Raw genomic sequence first — 22,947 nt, 5'->3', positions numbered from 1 at the left:
AGGATGTAAGACAGAAAATGCTGAGATGACTGTATCATACCTGGAAGGCCAATACTGCTGTTAGGTGCACAGTGCTCTACACCCCTGTAACTGCACTACTTGCCTTGGCAGCCATCTTGGATATGAAGCCTGGCTGACAAGGAGACCATGAAGAGCACTGTGAGTAAACTGCCCTCGTTACCATCACTATAGCTACAAACAACTCTAAGGATTAATCCTAAAGATGCAGTTTGTAGCTTTGCCTTCAAATATGAAAAATAATGTTACCGCGTACTAAGACCGCTCTAATAAGCTACAACCAAAGCTTTAGCAAGTACAATTTGGGGGCAAGGAAGTAGAGAAATAAAAATTGAGGAAAGGAAACGGGCCATTCATTTTCTTCCAAATGTTACAGTATGAGCAAATAAAAACAACTGTTGTCAAAACAGCCCTAACGTGAAATTTATCAGAGGCATTGTAAAACAGCATATAGTGGGACACTAAACAAAGGAATTATAACCTTAGTCAAAACGACATACTTGCATTATCAAATCACGTTGCCTCCAGAGGTTAACAAGTTGTAAATAACCTACATAATTAGTGGCTCACATTTTCAAATACCAATTTCAGTAACGTATAAAAGCATGACGAAGATAAAAATGTGGTGGGCCTGAGCCTAACGGAATTATACCAGATCTTAGCTTTCTCAGTTTGCCGTAACTGGTAAGAGATGGCTCACTCCGCTTGCCTTTTAAATCGCTTTGTACCTTTCAAGTTAGCCTTAGATTAACATTTAGCTGCAAAACAAAGACAATCTCTAGATCCACTAATCCTTTCAAGTCACCAAGGAAAACAAAATCCCACTAACAATACACCAGAGGTGGCAACCTACACAAGCTCCAACAGTCCTAAGTCCGCAAAGCCTACAGATGGGACAGAGCATGCAAGAGACAGCACGAGGATTCAGCGGCGGTCATCTCACCTGTTGATGAAACCATATCCGTTTCTTACATTGAACCATTTTACTGTTCCCAAAACCTTCGTTGCTGGTTGGGGCCGGCTGCGGCAGCTGCGGCTCCTCCCGGGATGTGATGGTAACTAGGCCGGCGGCGGCGGTGGGGCTGCACAGGGCTCTCTGGGGTCCGCTCTCCGCTCCCGCTACCGATCGAACTAGCGAGAATGGCGGGACGGGCGGGATAAGCCCGGCGATCGACCCGCCCCAAGGATCGTTCACTGGCCAGCAATGCTGTCAATCTCACCACCTGACCTCAACTCTTGACTTCTACTGGCTAATACTCTATCACTCCTCCACTGTCATTGGCCCTTAGGCAGCTAATTCGGCCGACCTGCAACCGTTCCTGCCTCCGCCGCCGCCATAGAGACCGGAACTAGAATTAGAGTCACCACGAGAACCATAGAGTACTCGAGAGGACGGGCAGAGAGAACGTGACTTTCACGAGGCGGCAACCCGGGCGGGCCCGAATTCCAGGGCAGTGTCCTGGCCGAAGGAAAGGCACGGCCAGACGCTTGAGCCGGGATTACCCGACCTGACCCGGGGCCCAATGACACCTTAGCTCCATATGGAGGGAAGGCCTCCCGGCCGCCCTGCTCCAAATATGGTCCTTGTGACCTCAGACCATGACTGCAGATAGAGCCGTCTTTTCTACAATGGCCGTGTACTCGCGGCAGAGCTGAGAGTTTCTGGAACGGACTTAAATGTATGCATTCAAAGAGCGTCGGCTTACGGCGGAGCAGTCACCTTGGGGGGACCACGCAAGGTATCAGGCAGCCCTTGCCCAGCATATGGAGGGCGGGGGTGTACTCCGTGGGGACCTGCCTCCCGATCTATCATACAAGGCACAGGAGGACTGTATTGAGTATTCACATCTTTTCGTATTGGCCACAAATCAGGTTTAATTTCACCTCACGTTTATTGAGCACGCTAGGCATTTTTCGTGCATTTTATTCTTAAAACAGCCATGTGAAACAGGGATTACTATGCACGTTTCACAAACGATTTGTAATTGAGGCTGCCGCATGATGTAGATGAAGTCGTCCACCTTAGTTCGTTCTTTATTAAGCGTCTACTATCTGCTGGGTATGGACAAGTGCGCCAGTTGCTGCCTTGTTAAATTCAGTCTAGGGATAAACGCAGAAATTTAAACATGCAACACACCCAACACTACAGCGCTGCAAATGCACAAAGCATTTTGGGAGTGGCGGTGGGGAGAAGGTTTAGTGCAGACTCCAAGCACATGGAGGTTTATGCAAAGGCGTAGGAGGCAAGAAGAGATGGGGTCTGGGGCAAATACAACTAAAGTAGTCCAGTAAGACCAGAATGAAGACATTTGGGTTATAGAGGTAGGCAGGGTTAAATTAGGAACATTTTATCTGAAACTTAACCTAAGGGCAATAGTGAGAAGAGTAATTTTAGAATTGAAAGGGAATGGCACTTTTTTTTTTTCTTTAATGGCTGGGGAATAGTGAATGGGCTGCAGAGGGGCAAAAATGAAAGTAGGGAGACCAGCTAGGAGGCTAGTGCAGTAGTCCTCACCCCATCTGTATCATCTAGGCCTGTAAATTCCACCCCTTAAAGGCCTCCCTGAATCAGTCCTAAAAAAATCTCTAAATGCCAATCCAGAGTTTCTTCCTTCCTACTGCTGCTACTTTAGTGTAGGCCATCATCATCCATTGCTCAGAGCAGGAGTAGGCACCTTTTCTATAGGGGCCAGGTAGTGTTTTAAGCTGTGCAGGCCAGATTCTCAACTACTCAAATCTAGAGCCTGAAAGTAACCACAGACAATCAGTAAACAAGTGCATCTGTGGTCCAAAAAAATGTAATTTATGGACACTGAAATTTGAATTTCATGCAATTTTTATGTCACAAAATATTCTTTAGATTTTTCAACTATTTAAACTTTTTTTCCCCCAACTATTTAAACATTTAAAAATCATTCTTATTCTTCGCTCATGAACCACTGAAAAATAGGGAGTGACACCTGGCCTGCCAACCCCTGGCTTACAGCACTGCTGTGGCCTCCTAGCCAGTGTCTCTACCTTCCTTACTCTAATATTCCCCATCACAGTATCCAGTGTTCTTTTGAAAACATCCATCTGATCACGACACTCTTACTTAAAATCTTTAGTGACTACACCACCCACAGGATTGTCCAGATTCCTTAATGTGGTTGGCAGGACCCTGCATGACCTCTAAACTTACTTCCTACTCTTCTGTCACATTCCCTGTCCAATCTTCCAGGTGACCTTTTAGCCACTGCTTCCTTTGAGCTATCACATACTATTCCCTCTACTTATAACATTCTTCCTTTCTCCCTTCTCCTTTGCCTGCTTAACTCTTCATCCTCTAGGTCTTGCCTCAGATGTTACTAGGTTAGGGAGACCCTCTCCTAACACACTGTACTGCACTCATTATATCTTCCCTGCCAGCCTATGAGTTCCTGAGGCATCTAGCATAGTCCCTGACACACAATATCTTAATTAATGTGTCAAGTGAATAATGTGATGTAGAAAATGGGTTGGAGAAGAAGGTACTGGCAGCAGAGAGGTCATCTGGGCAGCAGCACCAGTAATCCAGGTGAAAAAGGTCTGCGGCAGCAAGTGTGAAGGGAGAGAAGTAGGTGGATCCCGGAGCTGCTGTTCATCTGTTCCAGCTCCAGGTGACTTTTGACTGTTAAAGAGAAAATATTTCCTCAAAGGCAATTCTGCCAACACTTAGGAAATTTAAAAGTGTGCCCCATAGGCTTGAGAGCTTTTCCCCAAAGTGGAGTTACAAAGGCACTTAGAATAATGGCAGTAGCACCTCTGAGAATAAGTAACCTTCCTTATGTAACTGCTTTGAAGGGATGGCTTCTCAAGCAGAAATATAAATTCTGTAATATTTGTCTTTAAAATGTTACTTAGAAGTATCATTACTTACTCATCCAATTACTTCACTGAAGTCTCTCTTCATGCTCAGTGAACATGAAGATGAGTGATTTAAGAAACTCGTTTCCTTGTAGCCCCCTCTCTGCCACTGCAGAGATGGTACTGAAGCACTGGAGGAGAAACAGTTCATGTCAAAATCCATCTCCTGTTCCAAGGTGGGAGCTCCCCAAGCCATGCTAGTCCCCTTGCCACCCTGAGAGCCCAGTGTGGTGACCACAGCTCCAGTGTCTACCTTTAAGTGATGTGAAAGGCAAGTGGTTTCATTCCAAGAATCTCCTCTGCACAACTTTCACCTTGTCCCCATCTCTAACAGACTCTGGGCCCCAAAACATACTCCCACCCTTATCTCCTAGCTAATTCCAATCAATCTGTCAATACTTACCTCAAACGTTGCCTCTTCCTCTCACCCCCAATCTTTCCACTCTGCTCCCATAGCATCTTATACATACCACTATCATTCACACAACAAATATTTATTGAACACTCACTGGCTACTAGGTGCTGGAGACGGCAGTGAAAAACAAAAACGGCCAACTTTCCTGTCCTCATAAGGGCTCACGTTCTAACACTCACCACACTGAATCCAAACCATGCCTATCCCCTGTCACAAACACAGGCCACATCTTACTCATCTTTGCAGCTCCAGTGCCCAGGACAGAAACTGGCAAAGAATGCAGGTGCCAAGTGTAACTGAATTCAACTGAATGGCCCATCATAAGAACATCAGCTCAGGATCCCAGCTGCTCATCCTCCTTCCTCTCTCTTTATAATTCTACCCCGTTTAGTTACTTGAAGATTTCTCCTCCACTAGATCACAACCCTTTCTTCCCCGTGTGCCCTGAATCCTGTTTACTCAGCTAGACAGTTGCAAATATCCAAACTATAGGGCCCTTGTATATCTCACCACCTTTCTTGTCCCCCAGTACACTGAAATGGCACTTTTAGCCTGGTTCTGTTTTATCACAGAATTCAGCTCTCTGCTACTCTGCTGCTGCAGTAGCCTGCTGCTAGTAGTTATGAGTCATCCCTGCCATGAGCCAGGAGAAAGTAGGAATGGGATAACAGAAACTGCCTCATGAAAGGAATACGAGGGAACTCCCTTTACCTCCTGAACATTACACTCAATGGGATCTTTTTATCTTTATGTTTTTGTTATCCTTTTATTTCCTTTCAAAACAAATTTTCCAACGCACGTTACTGTCTACAAGTTATCCTCATCTCCATTCTCTTGTTTGACCCTTTCGACAATGCTGTGAAGTGGTATTATTATCCCCATTTTACAGATGAGGAAACTGAGGCTCTGAAATGGGGAAGTGAACATCTCAAGTCCTCAACTGTTTAAAAAATGACTTCGGATTCAAACCAAGATTTTTAACTATTAATAAATGATTTCCACTTCATCACGATCAAGACACATTCTACCAAATGGTCTCCCATCCAAAAATATCCCAAGCTAGTGACCCTTCACCCACAGGCTCTAGAACTAACCAAAATGAACCTACTGGAAACATAAGGCCCTGGGGCTTTGCCTTCTTTGCCCGATCAGCTTGAACCTAAGAGGGGACTGCTACAACTGCTTGTAAGTCTGAGGCATCAACTCTACATATCAAGGGCCTGGCTCTGGCGCACGCTGGCCTCTGGGGAGAGTCAGTACTCCTAGCTGGAGCTAAGAAGTGAGGAAAAAGGGCTATCATTACAACCATTTAAAAAGAACACAACACACGGTTAAAAAAAAAAAAAAAACCAAAAAAAAAAAATAGAACAACTTTATTTACAGTTGAAAACTTAAACACAAAATCTTGGCTTCTGAGTCTGTGATACTTCCAAGGTCTTTTGATCAAATGGGGCAGCAGCAGGCAGGGAAGCAAACACAGGGGCCAATCCAGCTTATCTTACTCAAGAACGTCACCCCGAGCAAGGGAAGGCCTGCAATGGCAGATGTGGAGGGTCTGTGAGAGATGGAAGAGAGAAGCAGCTCAGAGGAACGGGGAGGGGACAGTCCATGAGAGAAAACACTCGCAGCTCTCCTCTACACCCCGAACCCTCCTTTCCCCAAAGAGCAGACCACTTTGATTCTTGCCACAGGCCAGACCTTTGGTGCCCCAGAGCAGAGCTGAGAGGTGTGTTACACAGAACCAAGAAAGAAACTAATATTTACGGCCAATACACTGTCTCCTTTATTATTTACCCTTCACAACTCTGTGTAGTATATATTATTTATAATTAAGTGGAGGGAAAAACTAGGGCTCCAAGGGGTTTAATGGCCTGACACTGATGGGGCTTCCTGGTCTACTTGGCTCCGAAGTCTGTGTGCTTTCTGCCAGACCTTGATGGCTCTCTGTGGAGCTCCAGAACAAAGAGCAATCCTTTTCCTTGATTGGTCCCAGGGTTATAAAGAAAGGAAACTCCACACCCTCTGTTTATGGCCTTGGAGTTAGCTGTCCTAAAAGAACAGGGTGAGTACACTCAGTTACTACTGCTCCCCTCCCCCCAAACATGACCGCACCCCTCTTCCTCCAGAGCACAGTGGGTCCTGGCATCACACCGCAGGCTCAGACAGAAGTTTAACCCTGGGCCCTCAAGCAGAATGTACAAAAATGTATAAATGCACTTTATAAGTTGCATGGTGCTCCGGGACCTAAGCTCTATCACTGACCAGGCACTGTGTTAGTCAGCATGGTCCCTGCCTCAAGGAGTTCTCAGTCTAGAGAAAACCAGACCAGCATATTCATGATACACTGTGTTAAATGCTGTAATAGAGAGATGAACCAAGTACTGTGGGTGCACCCAGGAGGGGACCAGGGAATGATTCACAAACTGATGTTAGCTACATGCTTCTGGGAAGGGCTGGGAGGAACTAGGATTAGTTAAAACTACATATATACAGTATGTATTTCTATTATAAAATACATGCCCAGTGTAGAAAATTCAAGCATATACAGGACAATATAAACTGAAAAGAAAGTCTCTTTGCTATCTCTACTCTGCAGAGGTAACCATTACTACCAGTCAGCTATCTATCACTACAGTAATTTCTGAAAGAGTAATTCAAAATAAATAGCATCATGTTTACATAATGTACTACATCTTGACTTTGTCCCTTAATTTGCCTTAGAAATCTGCCAACAGATACAGATCTACCTCTTTCTTTTTAAGGCTATATAGTATTCCATGGACGTGATGTATCCCTCTGTGTGTAAGGCCTGGTTACAGGGCAGGGAGCTTCACCCTTGTACTGGAGGGACTGGAATGGAGCCATTCTCCCCTCCCCGCCCTTTTTAGCTGGCAGGGCTTCTGACTTTCAGGGCAGGGAGCGGTGTTACACACCCAGCAGGCATGCAAATATTTGCTGCCGCATCTCTGGTGCTCCCTAGACGCGTATTTTCATGTGGAACCTCTGCTCTGGCCCGGACCGCTGCGGTGGACACCTCACTGGCCTCTAGCCTATCCTCCGCACTGCTGCTAGAATCATCTTCTGAATAAGTCAAGTCAATTGCAGCGTCCTCCTGCTCAGAATCCTTCAGTGGCTCCTACTGGCCTGGTTCTTTTTGGAGGTCAGGCTACCCTTTGGAATCTCAGGAGCATGATGGACTCTCACCCTAGGGGCGAAAGATGTACACACTGCCTGAAGCTCACCCCCATCCTCAGGTTAACATATGAATACCTCAGCCTGCACTGGATCTCACAGCTGGCCCTGGCCTCCTCTAGCCTCGCCTCTTACAGTTTGCTTTTCTTATCTTCCTGCTTTGGCTATATTGAATTATTTGCAGTTTCCCTTACACTTCCTGCTGTTTCCTGCTTGGTGCCTTTGCTCATGCCATTCCCTCTGCCTGGAATGCCCTCCCCAGTTTTAGCTACCCTGACAAACTCCATTCTTTCATGTACTCAGCTGAAACATCTCTTCTGCGGTCTTCCCAAACACTCCAGGCAGACACAGGCATTCACTTTCCTTCGTTCGTCTTAAAACCTCCAGTTCAGTGCTTTACTGTACTGTAATTGTCAGTTTCCCCAAGAGACTGTGAGTTCCTTTAAGGCAGGAACTGGGCTTTCCAAGTTTGTTGCCTCATCTGCAGTGTGGGACCTATCTTAGTTAATGAAAGACCAGCCCACGTGCCACCAATGTGTCTTTCAGAATCTTCCTCTACAGGAATGTATCACATCTACAGGAAATCCCAGATTGGGGGACAGTATTTCCTAAACCTCAGTCATTCCAACAGCAGTGTCACAGCTCTTACCATACCCACCATCCACAGGTACAATTAATTTTTAACCTACTGACTATGTGAACTCGAATAACACCTCATTGTAAGCTATAATACCTGTAAAACTAGGTGCTGTATAATTATATTTTTTTCTAAGAGACAAATGTTAAAAAACATTCAACCAGCACCACCTAAAGCAGGGTTACCCACATTTCTCTGATAAGAAGCATCTGAAGCAACATAGCATCCTGGATCCTACCTCAAATTCACTCAAACTCTTCAGGGCGGGGATCTGGGAATTAGTAGGTTTAGCAAGTGCCCCTACGTGATTCTCATCTTCAGGGAAATTTAGGAAACAATGAACTAAAGAAAGATCTCTGCTGCTTGATAGTACCAGGCCTGGGGATCACAGGGAGATTAGCAGGGCTGTCAGAGCTCACAGCCACTCTTTTCCAAGAGACTCTCAGGTTTTCAAAACAGAGGTTCCACGCCCCACCCCCACCCGCCCCCCCATGCAGTTGTAAGTCGCCAAGAACCCAGTTCAGACTGGGCAGGAGAATCCTGAGGCCCAAAGTTCGTTTATGTATACCTAATCAAATTCAAGGTAAAAAGCTTTCACAGGACCCACTGAGATAAAACCGAGGTTACTATACCTAGAGTTATACAGAAAACTTCATTTTCACTAAAACCAAAGTCAGGACCTAAGGTAAAGCACAAAAGAAGTTGTGGAAGGAAGTTCTTCACAGGGAGGCACAGTTGATCAAGTGACTTCACCTATCTTCTGTCTCCTTCCTATCTTCTATTTCTAGCGACTAGGCACAGGCCTTAAATGCATGATTAGGTGATCTCTGGATCTGAATGCAGTAGATTCCTGCTGGACCAATGCCACCAAGAGATTATCTCCTCCTGGGTCTTTTCTGATTGGAATATGGTGGGTTCTCAATTGAAAGACAGACTGTTATTCCCCTGTAGCCTTGCCACTCCAAGTCAGCATCAGCATCACCTGACAGCTGGTTAGAAATGCAAAATCTTAAGTTGCATCCAGACCCACTGAATCAGAACCAGCACCTTAACAAGATCTCCTGGTGATTCATATGTACATTAAAGTTTGAGAAATACTGCCTAGTAGGACTTAAAAACATCATCTACGCTGGCTGTCAAGCATTATTCTGCCCTCAAACAACCTGAGGGATCTGAAATACTCCTTTAGAAATCAGAGATGCTTGTAACTTCACAGCTGGGAAGAAACATGACGAAATGATACCATACTCCCAAATCTTTTACTTACTTTCCTTACTTTCTCCCAAATCCATTACTCAAAAACCCAAAGTGGGGAACTCATCTGTGGAATGCCTTAAGGTCAGACTGCCACCTAGATTCCCTAACACCTTAAAACCTATGAGTTTTTTTGTTTGTTTGTTTTTTGCGGCATGTGGGATCTTCCTGGACCGGGGCATGAACCCGTGTCCCCTGCATCGGCAGGCGGACTCTCAACCACTGCGCCACCAGGGAAGCCCCTGAGTTTTTAACTTGGTAAAGTTAAATGAGATAATTAAAGTAAGGTTCTTAGCTCAGAATTTGAGCACAAGAAATATTCAGTAAGTGATATAACTGCTTTTACTGTATTGTCTCTAAATATAAGCTATGAAAGATTTAATTCTGAGCAGGTCAAGGTTAGAAGCCTAAATTGGAGGTACCACATGTGGCTCTTTAAATTTAACTAAAATTAAATAAAAGTAAAAATTCAGTCCCTCAGTCACACCAGTCACATTTTTCCAGTGCTCAACGGTCACATGTAGCTGGAAGCTACCATAATGGACAGCACAGATACGGAACATTTCCACCATCACAGAAAGGAATGCCTACTGGAAAGTTCTGGTCTAGAGGGCCTCTGGAGCATCAAATGTCCTCCATGGAATTTGTTCTGCTTGGGGTTGTAGGCTAAAAGGAAGGGCTTATGGGGGCAAATGTTTACGTGACCTTTGCTAATAGCGGGTGAGGAGAGGAGGGCTGATGATCGCCCACCCTCAGAAAACAAACTCCTAACATGTATTTCCAGTAACTTTCTGTAAGGGTCTCAGAAAAATAGAGAAAAGGCCCTAAACATAAAAGGATTTCTAAATTTTATTGTTTTTGTAATCTTCTGTCCTCTGGTGGTGATCAGTGGTCACTCTTTGGAAGGAAAAGGACTTATGAGCTCAACTTTAGTTCAGCCAAGAAACGAGTAGGAGAGGGAATGGCCAGCAGCAAGGGCAGGGGGAGAGCACGTTGAGCCTGGGGCCCCCAGTACTGGCAGAAAAGAAAGCTCAGCGTGTCAACTAGGCCTGAGAAGGGAGCATTTGGCTGAACAAGAGAGTCCACGTGAGCTTCCAGCACACACTTGTGCATTCCTGCCCTGGCATTTGCTCACACCAGTTCCCTGCCTAAAATGCCTGACATTCTCCCTCTCTATTAACTCATGTAATAAATTTTAACTGAATGCCTGTAAGTGCCAGATGCTGTGAACACAAAGTAAGTCACAGATGGAGGTATACACAGTCATTAAGATGATCTGGTATTTGACTAGATCTCCATTTGAAAAAAAGGCAGAGTCCAGAAAAATAAATTCTAGATAATTTTACAAGTATACAAATAAAACTATAGAAACACTAGAAAAAATACAGAAGGCATCATGATTGTAGTAAGGACCTTCTTAAACAAGATAAAACACAACACAAGGGAAAAGATTAAAAATTTTGATGTCATCAAAATTTAGAACTTCTGTTTAAGAAAGGATACCACCAAAGTTAAACCCACTGCCAGTTTTTTCTTAAAATATATTCTAGACAAAATGGTCAAAACATGTAAAGAACTAAGACTCAGAATGTATAATTATTCAAATCATTAAGAGAAAGGTAAAATAAAATATTTGCTACAAACATCTTAGAGCATATTATATCAATTTTGTTTTGTTTAAATACAACAGAGTTTTACATGAATGGAGGAGGAAAAGTCTTCCAGACATAAGATCAAATGGAAATAAAGTGATGAACAAACAGTATGATGCCATTTAGGAAAAACAAAACCTCCCAAAATTAGATGGGCAAAGAAAAGGCCCTATGGACATACATCAAACTGATGAACAAGTTACCTCTGAGGAGAGCAGTGGGATGGGGATGTGGCTGAGAGTGAGCTGTTAAGGGGAGGGCCTTAACTGTTTTCTGGGAAAATTTTCATACCTCATTTCAGGAGATGATGTTGCTTTCATAACTAAAAATAAACAATCAAATGAAATATGTGAACCTGGAATGGATTTCTTGTTTTAGAGCTAAAAAAAGTTACTTTGTGGACAACTGAGGAAGTTTGAGCATGTATATTAGACAACACTATTGTGATTATGCAGGACGCTCTTATTTTTAGGAGTCACTTGCTGAAGTATTCTGGGGTAAAGTGTCAAGAAGTCCTCAACTTCCAGATGGAAAAGCAATGAAGAAAGGGAAAGGAAGGAAAGAAGGAAGAAGAGCAGGAGAGTAATGGAAATGGGAGGAGAGGGAAGAAGGGAAAGAAACAAATGTCAAAGTAAAATGATAAAACAAGAATGTTAAACATTGGTGAATCTAGGTGAAAGGTAGATAGGTGTTCCATGTACTACTCTTCCAACTTTTCTGCAGGTTTGAAAATTAAAGAAAAAAAGAAAAGAAAGGCAAAGCACTACCATCCTTTACCCAGCTGGAAGTGATCAATTTCTTTCTTGAACTCTTATTAATCCTTAACAACATCACTCATATTACTAGTGATCACCTCTGAGAATGTGTTTTATTCTCCATAAGCTCCTAAAGGGTGGAGGCATCTTTCAATTCTTTCCCCCATCCCCATGCTCAGAATGGTGCCCAGCACAGAGCAGGCAGTGAGTGACAAGTCTGGGTAGGAAGTGAGTCTATGTAGGCTGAGAAATGTGTCACATTCACCTATGAGGCTGGCAAATACAAAGTCAGGGGCTGGAACCGCAGCGTCGGTTCTGACGAGAGGCATGATAGGGGTGTCTCCTGGCTGCCCAGGCTGGTCCCAGAAGGGAATGACCCAGGGATGGAGCCAGGTCTTCATAGAGGGACTACTAAATGGAACTAGAGTCTAAGAGTGCTGTCAGAAAGTGCCTGATGGTTTTCAGGTTGATACTTTGTAAACTATAAAGTGTTAGAAAAGTAAAGTGTCCGACCAACCCTTTCTCTTGTGATGCTTACGGTGACCCGAGGAGATACGTATTATCACCATTTGGCAGATGAGAAAACAGGCTCAATAAGGGGAATTGACTTCTCCCAGGGCACGCAGAGAGGAAATGGGCTCAATCCCGTGTCTTCAGGTCTAAAGTTCTTTCCACTAGACCAGCTGCCTTCTCTGGGGTCCTGACTCCTGCTCAAGAAAGACACACTTACCTGACTCAGTCTTCCTCTGGACTACATCTCTCCACACTGTGAGATCACCACAGGCAGCTTGGGTTTATTGTTGGGGCCTGTGGGAACATTCTAGGAGAGAAAGCACAGTGGTGACTCCTCCACTCAGACACTCCCCCACCACACACTTACTGATGCCTGCAGGCCCCTAGGCTAAGGACTCAGAGCTTACAGGCTGATCTGACAACAGTCTGTAGCGTAGCAGACAGGGGAAGAATATAATACATATCAAAGAGAAAATGTACAACGTTTAGAAAACATCAAACCCATGACATGTAACAACGTAGTAAGTCATAAGAGCGAGTTGTATACAGGGTGAGGAAGCAACTAAACTGCTGCTTGCACAGGCCAGGGAAGGATTCACAGAACAAGGGATATTTGAGCTGGGCCCAGAAGGATGGATGGGATCCCACCAGGAGGAAAAGAAGGGAGAACACCTCGGTAGAGGAAACAGCCTGAGCAAAGACTTGAGGGCAGGAAGGAGCAAGAGGCAGGGACGTGTATGCGTGTTTAGAGGAGGGCTCGTAGCCTGACGGGACTAGAATGCGGAAGTGGCAGTAGCAGAAGGGGTCGTGGAGAGGGAGGCAGGGACCCGATCATGAAGGACCTTGAGTAAAATGCTGAAGAGGATTTTCTCAACTAGATGGAGGAGACAGCAGAGGCCAAAGCTCAGTAGGCACCGCACCGGAGAGGCTGAGGGCCCAGAACCCTTGGGAGGTACATGATCTCTCCTCCCTCTCCTCCTCCCTGAAGCTGGAGGAGTGAAGCCTGGGCCTAACCAGAGCCCACTCACGGTTCTCCCGCGCCTCGACACTAGTGAGGTAGTACTAGGCCAGAATGGCTGAGAAAGAGGAGATCAAAACAGGACTCACCTCAATCTTTCTCATCACCAGAAGTCCATCAATGATTTTTCCTGTAGAAAGAGTATGAGCTGGACTTTATTACTCTCGTTTGCACAGTACTTTCCAGCCTCCAAGGCCCATTCTCAGCCATTATCTCATTTGATCCTCAGACTAACATCAGAAAATTAATATTCAGTGGAAGTGAAATGTTGCCCAAGGTCACAGGTGGTAAGTAGCAGAGTTAGGGCTCAAAACTAGGTCTGGGCAATTGCAAAGCTCCACTATACCATGCTGCCTGTGTGTGGTATTTCTTAAGTGCTACCATCCCCTCTCAGACACACCTATTGCCCTGGTGGTTACTCGCTACATCAGATGGCTCCTTCATCCTTCCCTCTAGCTCTCTAACCACAAATCATCCCCACCTCCCATGGCTTCTACCTTTCCTACTACTACCCAGGGCAGTCACATCTGACGAGCACTCTTGGTACAAGAGTCAGGGGACCAGTTCCATAGGAAGTCCCACTCTGGGTGAATTGGGCTTGGACTAGGACAGGAACAGGACTCACCAAACACCACGTGCTTCCCATCTAGCCAATCACACTTAGAGCAGGTGATGAAAAACTGGCAGCCGTTGGTACTGGGACCACTGTTTGCCTGATGGAAACCAAATATATCTGCAGTGAGTTTTCCTGGCCATGTTAGCCAAAGGACAAAACTCCCCAAAAGAGCCTGTAGCCCTGAGTCCTCCATGCTTTCTTTCAGCAAACCTGACTGAGCATCTACTATGAGCTAGGACCCAAGGATACAGAGAGGAACAGAATACAGAGAGGAAGAGAATACACAATTTCTGCCCTCCTACACTGTGAATTTTTATAATGGGAACAATTGATTATAGAACCAGATTTGCTGTATTTATTCCAAAACCAGTAATAACTGGATTACACTTACAAATTAGGTACCAGCTGAGAAAAAGCCTGTTGCCTGTGCCATAAGCTACTTTGTCTGAATGACTCTGTACTGTCCCTTAACAATGGTAATAAGAAAATTTAAGGGGCAAGAAGCTGCTATGCTAGTGCTATGCTAGAAAAAAAGACTACATTTAATCAATGACATTTGCTTTTTACAGCTACACCCCAAATCCTTTATTATTGAATTTTACCGGTAAAAGTTTTTTAAATCAAGAATCTCAAATTCTTCAGCCATATCCCTTCCCTTTTCCTCCCTTGAAATTGTCTTCATATCATTATATTTCACAATACATTATAAAAGAACAGTCTAAAAAAATAAAATAAAATAAAAGAACAGTCTATAATTACAACGCAAAGCAATCAGCAAACCCACATCACGTTTCAGCAGCACTGCCTTACCACAATGTCTGTGTAACTACGTGAGTATTCCAATGCATATTTACATTATTTTGGAAAAAAATTAATGGAAAATGGAAAACTGAAAGAACTAGTACTATTAAGAGCACAGGTCTCATCAAAGTAATAATATAGAGGCAACACAGGAAATCATTAGATAGGTCACTAGCCTTAACTGGATGCTTAATGGAATTAAATTGGTTGAGTCTGTGTTCAACACTGAAGGAATAAAAATGTATATGAGATACATTAAAGACATTGTCTAGGGGTAAGCTCTAGTTAGGGATGTCACATTATATTTTAGAAATTCCCCATGCGAGACGAGGCTGTTTGGGGTTTTTGTACATGTATGCAGTAACATCTCACATATGAAAGCAAGGGACAGCCTGAGCCAGTCAGAATAGACCTACACTCTGGAATTGCCCTGAGGAGTGGAATTGACCACTCCTCAGTGGTCCCAATTCTTCCTTCCTTCCTCCCTCCCTTCTTTCTGTTTCTTCTATCTATCTATTTATCTATCTTGCTGCTCAATGTATAAACATTTACTAGCAAGCAGACAGGAAAACAGTCAGACAACATGTGTTTTTAGCTCAGGACACTCTCTGCCCTTAGCCTCGCACTTATCCATTCTTCCAGGAAGGATAGCTTACTGGTTTAGGGAATAAGCTCTGGAGCCAGACGACTGAGCTTGAATCCCAGCTCCATCACTGACTGGGATCTAGTTTAGCCACATAACCTCTCTGTGCCTCAGTCTCCTCATTTGTACCTAGCTTGAAGGAATAACGAGAGAAGTGAAATGAATTAATGCAAATACAGTGCTGCTGAGTATGTGCTCAACATTAGCCTTTATTCTGATTATCTTTCAGTCATTCATCAGTATCTGCCCAGCACCTTGCTGTATCAGGTACTCAGGCTTGGAGATCAATGAGACTCAGTCCCTGCCCTTGAGGAATGCATTATTTAGTGGAGGATGGAAGCAAAAACAATTATGCTACAAGATGTGTGACAGCACAACTTAACTAGTGTCAGCCTGAAGGGAACAGAGACCAAGGCTTCCTTCCATTTTCTGACTCCTCCCCAGATGCTAACATAGTGGCATGCAGTCCTCATGGCGATGATCCAAGCCCACTTAAGCCACTTCTGCACTCTTTACCCATGCTTGCCCAGCCTCACTTTCCTAAGAGACTTGTACACTCTTTGCTATGCTAGGCTCACCCAATTATTATGGCAGCCTCCTAACTGGCTTCTCTGCCCTACCCTCTCCACTCCTGTCTTCCATTCACACTGCAGCCAGGGTCTTTGTTTTAAAACACCAAGTTGATCAGCCTTGCTCAAAAAAGTGCATGGCTCTCCATATCCTATAAAATAAGGTCCACGTACCTCATCCTTATTCTGGCATTTAAAGCCCTACACCCACCTGCCTCTCTGGTGGTCTCTACTAGTCATTCCCTTCCCCATTCACATCACTTTCCTCACTTTCTGTCCCTTGCCCATGCCACCCTGCTATTTCATGGTCACACATCTTTTGTCTAGGCAGTTTGCTTGACTTGAAATGCCATCTGGTAGAGAACTTCTTTGGATCCTTGCAGCAATTACTCTCATTCCTTGGGGCCCTCACAGTACTTTTACATACACTGAGGTACCCTCCCCTTATTACACTGATGGCATGAATTATACTATACTGGACCCATCATTCTGCATGTGCGATCCCCCACTAGATGTTAAATGTCACGAGGCCAGGGATCAGGCCTGTATCCTCATGTCTTACCATGAGGCCTGAAACAGTGTATGTCAACAATCTTTATTTGATGAATGGCTGAGTAGATGAGTGGAAGAGTGGGCAAGCAGGACAGAGAATGTGTGCATGTAAATATTGTGTCTGGGGGAGTGAGACTTGGCGCACTGACAGAAGGAAATGGATGATGACAGGAGGGAGGGAGAGGCTTGAAGAGTGAAAGAGAAGCAAGGTGGGAGGGGGAAGGGGAAATGAGGAGTGAGGGGTGAATAAGGGCAAGTGAAGGGGGGAGCGAGTGGGGGTGTGTAGATGAGGGGCTGAAGGAGGTGGGCAGGGGGACGGTGAAAGGGGAATGAGATGGGTGAGTGGGGTTATAAATGGGAAGGAAGGGTACTGGGATGGGGAAGGAGGAGTGGTGAGTGAGCTGAAAGGGGTGACCAGCCAGAAGGCAATGTAAAGGAATGGGTGCTGTGCGAGTTCTGGTGAGTGGTGTGATAGGGCCATGAACACTGGGTCTTGAAAGCACAGCTGGCTACATTCTAAGCAGCAAGGCTGAGTGCCCAACCACACGTTCTGGCTCAAACAAAGTAAGAAAACACACATCAGAGTTCAATTTTGGCTCCCCAGCCTGCTAGTGGATCCAGCCCAACAAAATCAAACCAGATTGAGGAAAGAGGTGGGCAGTACAGAGGTGAATCCTGGGTCAAGCAAGGGAAGGAAAGCATCTGCTTCCATCCCAAGAAACAGCACTGGGCCTCAAGAGTGACCCAGAAGTCAGCTGGCTATAAATCTAGCCCAAAACCTTGACTGGTCCCAACTTACCATGGAAAGCAAGCCTGGAGCTGAGTGTCTAAGCTTAAAATTTTCATCTGCAAATGGCCCCCGGTAGATACTGGCGACTCCAGTACCATCTCCCTGGGCAGAGAGAAGGGAAGTGTTAGCCACTTGTGAGCACTGGCTGCTAGAGCCCAGAGGAAGCAGTGGCTGCACCCCAAGCCTCACTGCTTTAAAGTCCTTTTACTCTTGCAGGTCACTTTGGGAGCCACACCTCTTTGACCCTATCTTGCAATCAAAGCAAGCCCCATCCAAGGAACGTGCAGCCCACAACCTGGCCAGGGCATCTCATGGGCTGGAAAAAAAACAACAGGTCACAGCTGGACCTCTAGAAAGGTAAAGATAGGCTAAGACACAAGCAAAGCACAGGACAGCAGTACAGTGATCACATATATAATCGATGCATCGATGCCCTTCCCAAAGACTCTCATGCCTGCAGTCATATAAGAGAATCTATTTAACTGTCTATGGCTCCACTCGCCCAACTATGCAGGTGGGTGGGCTCTTGGAAGTGTAATCTATACAACAGGATACCACCCTCCTGGTCAAAGTTGAAGTCAGGGGAGGTCCAGGGGAGGATGCCTAACTCATGCAGGGCCAACTAGAGTTCCTTCTCTGGGAAACATGAAGTAGAATAGCTGCTCTCTTGAGGTTGAACTTGTATCATGTAAACCTGGAAGCTGGAGATAACTATCTTCTTCAAGGTGGACTGGAGAAGAGAAAGAGAATGCAACACATGTGTAGAGAGTGCTAGAGAAAGAGAGAGAAGGGACTCATTGGTTCTGTGGCTCTCTAGTTCCTAGATCTATTTCTTCCTCTGGGTTCCAGGAAACACCTTGTCATAAATCCCCAATCTATGCTTAAACTAGCTCTATTTGTGTTATCTCTTTGCTCTTCCAGTAACTCTGTGGAATAAGCATTATCATCTTCCCCATTTTTCAGGTGAGCAAACCTAAGTCAGGGTAATAAAGCAACTTGACCAAGGCCATATTTGCAGTACCTTAAATAGAATCTCTGGGGTTTAAAGGTAATATCAAGAGAGTGCCAAAAGACCAATCTCTCCCAGCCAGTTAGTAAAGAAAAAGAATATTAGGACTTCCCTCGTGGCACAGTGGTTAAGAATCGGTCTGCCAATGCAGGGGACACGGGTTCAAGCCCTGGTCCGGGAAGATCCCACATGCCGCGGAGCAACTAAGCCTGTGCGCCACAATTGAGCCTGTGCTCTAGAGCCCGTGAGCCATAGCTACTGAGCCCACGCGTCACAACTACTGAAGCCTGTGCACCTAGAGCCCGTGCTCCGCGACAAGAGAAGTCACTGCTCTGAGAAGGCCACACACCGCAACGAAGAGTAGCCCCTGCTCACCGCAACTAGAGGAGAGTAGCCCCTGCTAGCCTCAGCTAGAGAAAGCCTGCACAGAGCAATGAAGACCCAACACAGTAAAAAAAAATATATATATATATATATTGGGTACATGATGGAATGTGGATACACTGACCTAGTGTAGAATCGAGGGGCCCTTACTGGAGCAAAGCCTACTAAAGGGAATTAACATAAGCCAAGAAGAAAAGAAAACTCTCAAATTCAAACCGTTTTTTGACTAAAAATTATTGGGACTTTCCTGGTAATGCAGTGGTTAAGAATCCGCCTGTCAGTGCAAGGGACATGGGTTCGAGCCCTGGTCCAGGAAGATCCCACATGCCATGAAGCGACTAAGCCCGTGCACCACAACTACTGAGCCTGCGCTCTAGAACCTGTGGGCCACAACTACTGAGCTCGCGTGCCACAACTACTGAAGCCCGTGCGCCTAGAGCCCGTGCTGCGCAACAAGAGAAGCCACTGCAGTGAGAAACCCGCGCACCACAACGAAGAGTAGCCCCTGCTCGCCGCAACTAGAGAAAGCCCGCGTGCAGCAACGAAGACCCAACGCGCCCAATAAATAAATAATGAATTTATTGTAAAAAATTATCAATAAAACCAAGCTCTGTATAGTGGAAAGACTGGATTTGAGTTTCAGATCTATCATTATTGAGCTGGGGAAGTCACTTCCTATCTCTGAGCCCCAGTTTCCTCAACTATGAAGTGAGGATGCAATCACCTACCTACTCCTTATACCGTTGCCATAAAGATCCAATTAGTGTCTATGAGAAAAGTGTTTTGCAATCCATACAGCACTATGTAAACGTAAGCTATTATACCTTTAACTCCACATAAATATATACATACATACATACAGAAGGAAAACATGTTCATTTCCAATTTCCCAATAAACCTAGAGAACAGAACAGTTACCATATCATTCTCTATATAATCATACTATCTTCTGCACTCCAGAAGCCACAGTAGGGAAAATGACAAAATTAATTTGTAGGGCAAACAACAGAAAGCAACTTAAATCTTCAATAACAGTGGGCTGATCAAATAGATTCATTGTCTGTTCATAACGGAATATTAGGTAACTATTAGAAAGATTGTTTTGGAAGAAGACAATGACAAGGGAAAATGCAGACAATTATCAAGCACAAAAAAGTTAAAACACACATATGATCTTAAGTCTGTTAAAAATAATATTTGACACACATATATATGCAATGATAAGACAGGCAGCTTTAAACTAAAATGCCAAGAGTATATTCCTTGGGAGGCGAGACTCCTTGAGAGATGATTTATTTTCATTTCTGTACTTTTCTTTTGCAATCAGAAAAAAACCAAAAACAAATTTTATTAAAACAAACAAATATTCTTGGTCCAACTTTAGAAGGTCTCAAATCCTGCTTCTTCTGCCTCTTGCTCATTCCATTTTTTCTGCCCTAAGGGTAGCTCTGAGTAATTGCTTCTCTCTGAGGCTCAGCCTTCTGGCTGACCAACTGCTATCTAACCCTGGGGCTATCAGCTAGTGATCAAGCGTGCCTGGCAAAGATTCTGGCAATGACCCGTAAGAAGTTGGTCCTGTCCCTGCTAAGACAATATGGCAATATAGGAGCCTATGGGAAGAAAGGAAAGAAGACAGAGAATAGCTTCTCAGCCCTCTTACCAGCCAATAAAAAAGTATATGGTCACCCCAAGCCCTACTATGATCAGTTATGACCAGGTGTTGCAAACTTAAATGCCTACAGGGGCAGATGACATAAATAAGGGAAGCAAATGGTTTAATAATAAGGACACACCGTGCTAAAGGGAGCAGTTACTTGACTCCAACCAACTGTTGCTGCATGAGAAACACAGGCCTCATGTACCCCTACTTCCCATATGTTAAAGAGAAAATTTTTCGGTTAAAATCTCTCAGTTTTGCGACATCAAACAGATAAAATAAAACATATCTGATTTTGATTCAGCCCCAAATGTGCCACTTTGTAAACTTACCTAGATAGGAAAGAGAGATCTTAAAAAACTCCTGAGAGTCAAACTAAATTTACATATAAAGGAGAAAGAATGTCTCCCAAATCTAAGAAAACAGCATCATGACTAACCAAATGGTATTAACAAGAAAGATCATGCCCAGAAGTGGGTGGGTAAGGAGAAAAGTGGGCTTAAGAAAGCGTAAATGTGGTTTATTCAGCACCTTCCAAGGTTGGAGGAAGCGGAGGAGGCTTGATATGGGGATATATACAGTCTCGTCACAATAAAGTCATGCTTAGCAGTGAAGGATTAGTTCGTTGGGCTCTCCCAGTGAATAGGGAAAACATCCTTCCAGAACTCTCTTGCTGATTCCTTTCCCACTAATGAACTTCTGATTAAAAACAAAACTCAGCTTTCCAGAAGTGGACAGGAAAATGGGGCATAAGCATTTAGCTCACTGGAAAGGGACTTAACAACCATTTGGAAAAAACAAATTACATCCGATTTCTAGCTAAATTCTATGTGACCAATTAATTTGGGTCTGTCATGGATCATCTACTGGTATGCTGGGAAAGTTCACTTTCTGGTCCTAAAAGGCTGAGATTTGGAAGTCAGTGACTCAAAGTGCTGGTATCTGTCATCTAGTGATGCAGTGAGTAGCAGCCATCGAAGGACATTCCCATCCCCACCCTCTCCCCCATCAAACTTGGCCATTGTTCTCAAGCCTTAAGACTGGGTCCCTGAAGTAAAAACAGCAGCAGCTGCAATAACAGCAAAAAACCAAACCTATAAGTCCTTAATAGGCCAGGAACAATACTTACATTAACAAAATCTCCACCCTGAATCATGAAATCTTTTATGACCCTGCAACAGAGAACAAAGCATCCTGAGAGAAGATTCTGCGGTTTAGAATAACACTGATTTCAAAATATAATGTTTATCACTTTGGCTTTTAATAAGTCTTCAAATCAGTTGCTGAGTTCATAAAAACATCCCTTCTCAAGATCTAAGAATTATCCTCCGTTTTGTTTTCCTAAAAGCCCCCCAGTATGGCTTGCCAAAGGCCTTACCTGTGGAAGGTGCTCCCTTTGTATCCTATGGGAACCCCATCTTTTCTATAACCAAAAAGAAAGAGACTTGGAATGATGACAGGTAATCATAGGCCTTTCCAGTTTACCACACACCTGAACCAAAGAGCCTCTCCTAAAGATGGTCAGAGAAGAGAGGTAAAGAAGACAAATGAACAGAGGATAGACCCGTGGGGGATTACCTTCTATTACTGCCACCAGCAATCATTCAAGGCCTGCCGGTGGTTCCCCAATACCTTCACTGCAGCCCCAGGATACCCCTCAGGAGAAAGCAGAGAACTCAACCACGTCTGAGACTGACCTGAATTCTCCAGTGCAGAACTGCCTGAAAGGGAAAGGAGTGAATGATTCAGTCACCATGGCATCACACCTGTGAGCGCTCCTAACCTCGGAGGGGAGGGCACAGGCATCGGCGCTAGCAAGCCCACCTACAGGCTAGTCAGATGTCCAGACACTCAGGCATACAGATTAACAACATAAATTGACACGGGAACAGTCAAGACTATTCAGAGCGATACCCAAAGGAATCAGATCTCAAGGGCAGTGAGTGGACGGACAGAGGCAGGCAGACGATTCCACAGACTCTGGTCCAGCTTCTGGTTTAGTTAATCCAGCAAAGCTGGTACATCTCCTTACCTAAAATTCTCGGCCGTCTTAGGCACAACGTCTGCAAATAGCTCGATCTTCATGCGGCCAACTTCCTGCAACCGGCAGGAGACGGTCAGAAAGCCCAGACCAAGCCCGTGAAGGCCTCACCGAGCAGGGAACCCTCCCTCCCACATGCCGCTTGGTCTCTCCCACTTCCGCCTCCATAGCCTACGCTAGCTTTCCACCCAGTCCCTCTGCAAGCGGGGCGCCACGACGGGCAAGACTCCTCCTCTCTCTCCCTTCCTCCCTTCCTCCCCAACCCCGCCCCGCAGGTCGGTAGGTTCTGGTCCAATTTTCACTTTCTGGCTTTCCGAGTCCGTTACCCCTGGGGAAGGGATGAAATCTGCCTGTCAGACCCCGTGCACTTTCCCTTCGGCGGTGGGCTGGGTGGCTGCCAGGACCTCACCTGGCCGCCAATGCTGACATCAAAAAATACCACGGGATTGACAGGGCTTGAATTTGCCACCGCCATGGCTCCGACCCGGAAGCAGAAGTCGGGAGTGCGGGGTTACGGCGAACCCAGTCCCTTCTCTGAGGGTTTCG

At 44.9% G+C, this 22,947-nt stretch overlaps 2 protein-coding genes across 5 annotated transcripts in view; both read right to left on the bottom strand.

Annotated features, from left to right (window-relative positions):
• YBX1 (Y-box binding protein 1) overlaps positions 1-4,362 on the bottom strand; it is a 20,559-nt gene extending 16,197 nt beyond the window's left edge. The window contains 5 exon segments of the mRNA XM_024744770.1: positions 962-1,027; positions 1,029-1,149; positions 1,326-1,680; positions 3,532-3,667; positions 4,307-4,362. Coding sequence (XP_024600538.1) covers positions 962-1,027; positions 1,029-1,149; positions 1,326-1,680; positions 3,532-3,667; positions 4,307-4,362 — 734 coding nt within the window.
• Positions 1,887-22,947, bottom strand: PPIH (peptidylprolyl isomerase H). 4 transcript variants are annotated; one of them, XM_024744723.1, is made up of 10 exons: positions 22,811-22,947; positions 22,393-22,457; positions 22,058-22,081; positions 21,739-21,783; positions 21,490-21,532; positions 17,320-17,412; positions 13,965-14,052; positions 13,429-13,469; positions 12,539-12,628; positions 1,887-2,118 (listed from the first exon to the last, which is right to left on the bottom strand). In XM_024744723.1, the coding sequence occupies exons 1-9, from the start codon at positions 22,874-22,876 to the stop codon at positions 12,560-12,562; spliced, it is 534 nt and encodes a 177-aa protein (XP_024600491.1). In that variant the 5' UTR covers positions 22,877-22,947; the 3' UTR covers positions 1,887-2,118; positions 12,539-12,559. The 4 variants fall into 4 exon arrangements, with proteins under 4 accessions (XP_024600491.1, XP_024600489.1, XP_024600490.1 ...); XM_024744721.1 differs by lacking the exon at positions 1,887-2,118 and adding an exon at positions 5,673-5,873; XM_024744722.1 differs by lacking the exon at positions 1,887-2,118 and adding an exon at positions 5,673-5,850.

This window comes from Neophocaena asiaeorientalis, unplaced genomic scaffold, assembly GCF_003031525.2.
Source record: "Neophocaena asiaeorientalis asiaeorientalis breed wild unplaced genomic scaffold, Neophocaena_asiaeorientalis_V1.1 scaffold478, whole genome shotgun sequence".
Classification (NCBI taxonomy): domain Eukaryota; kingdom Metazoa; phylum Chordata; class Mammalia; order Artiodactyla; family Phocoenidae; genus Neophocaena; species Neophocaena asiaeorientalis.
Note: the sequence above shows the minus strand (reverse complement) of the source record. Positions and strands in the feature narration are given on the sequence as shown.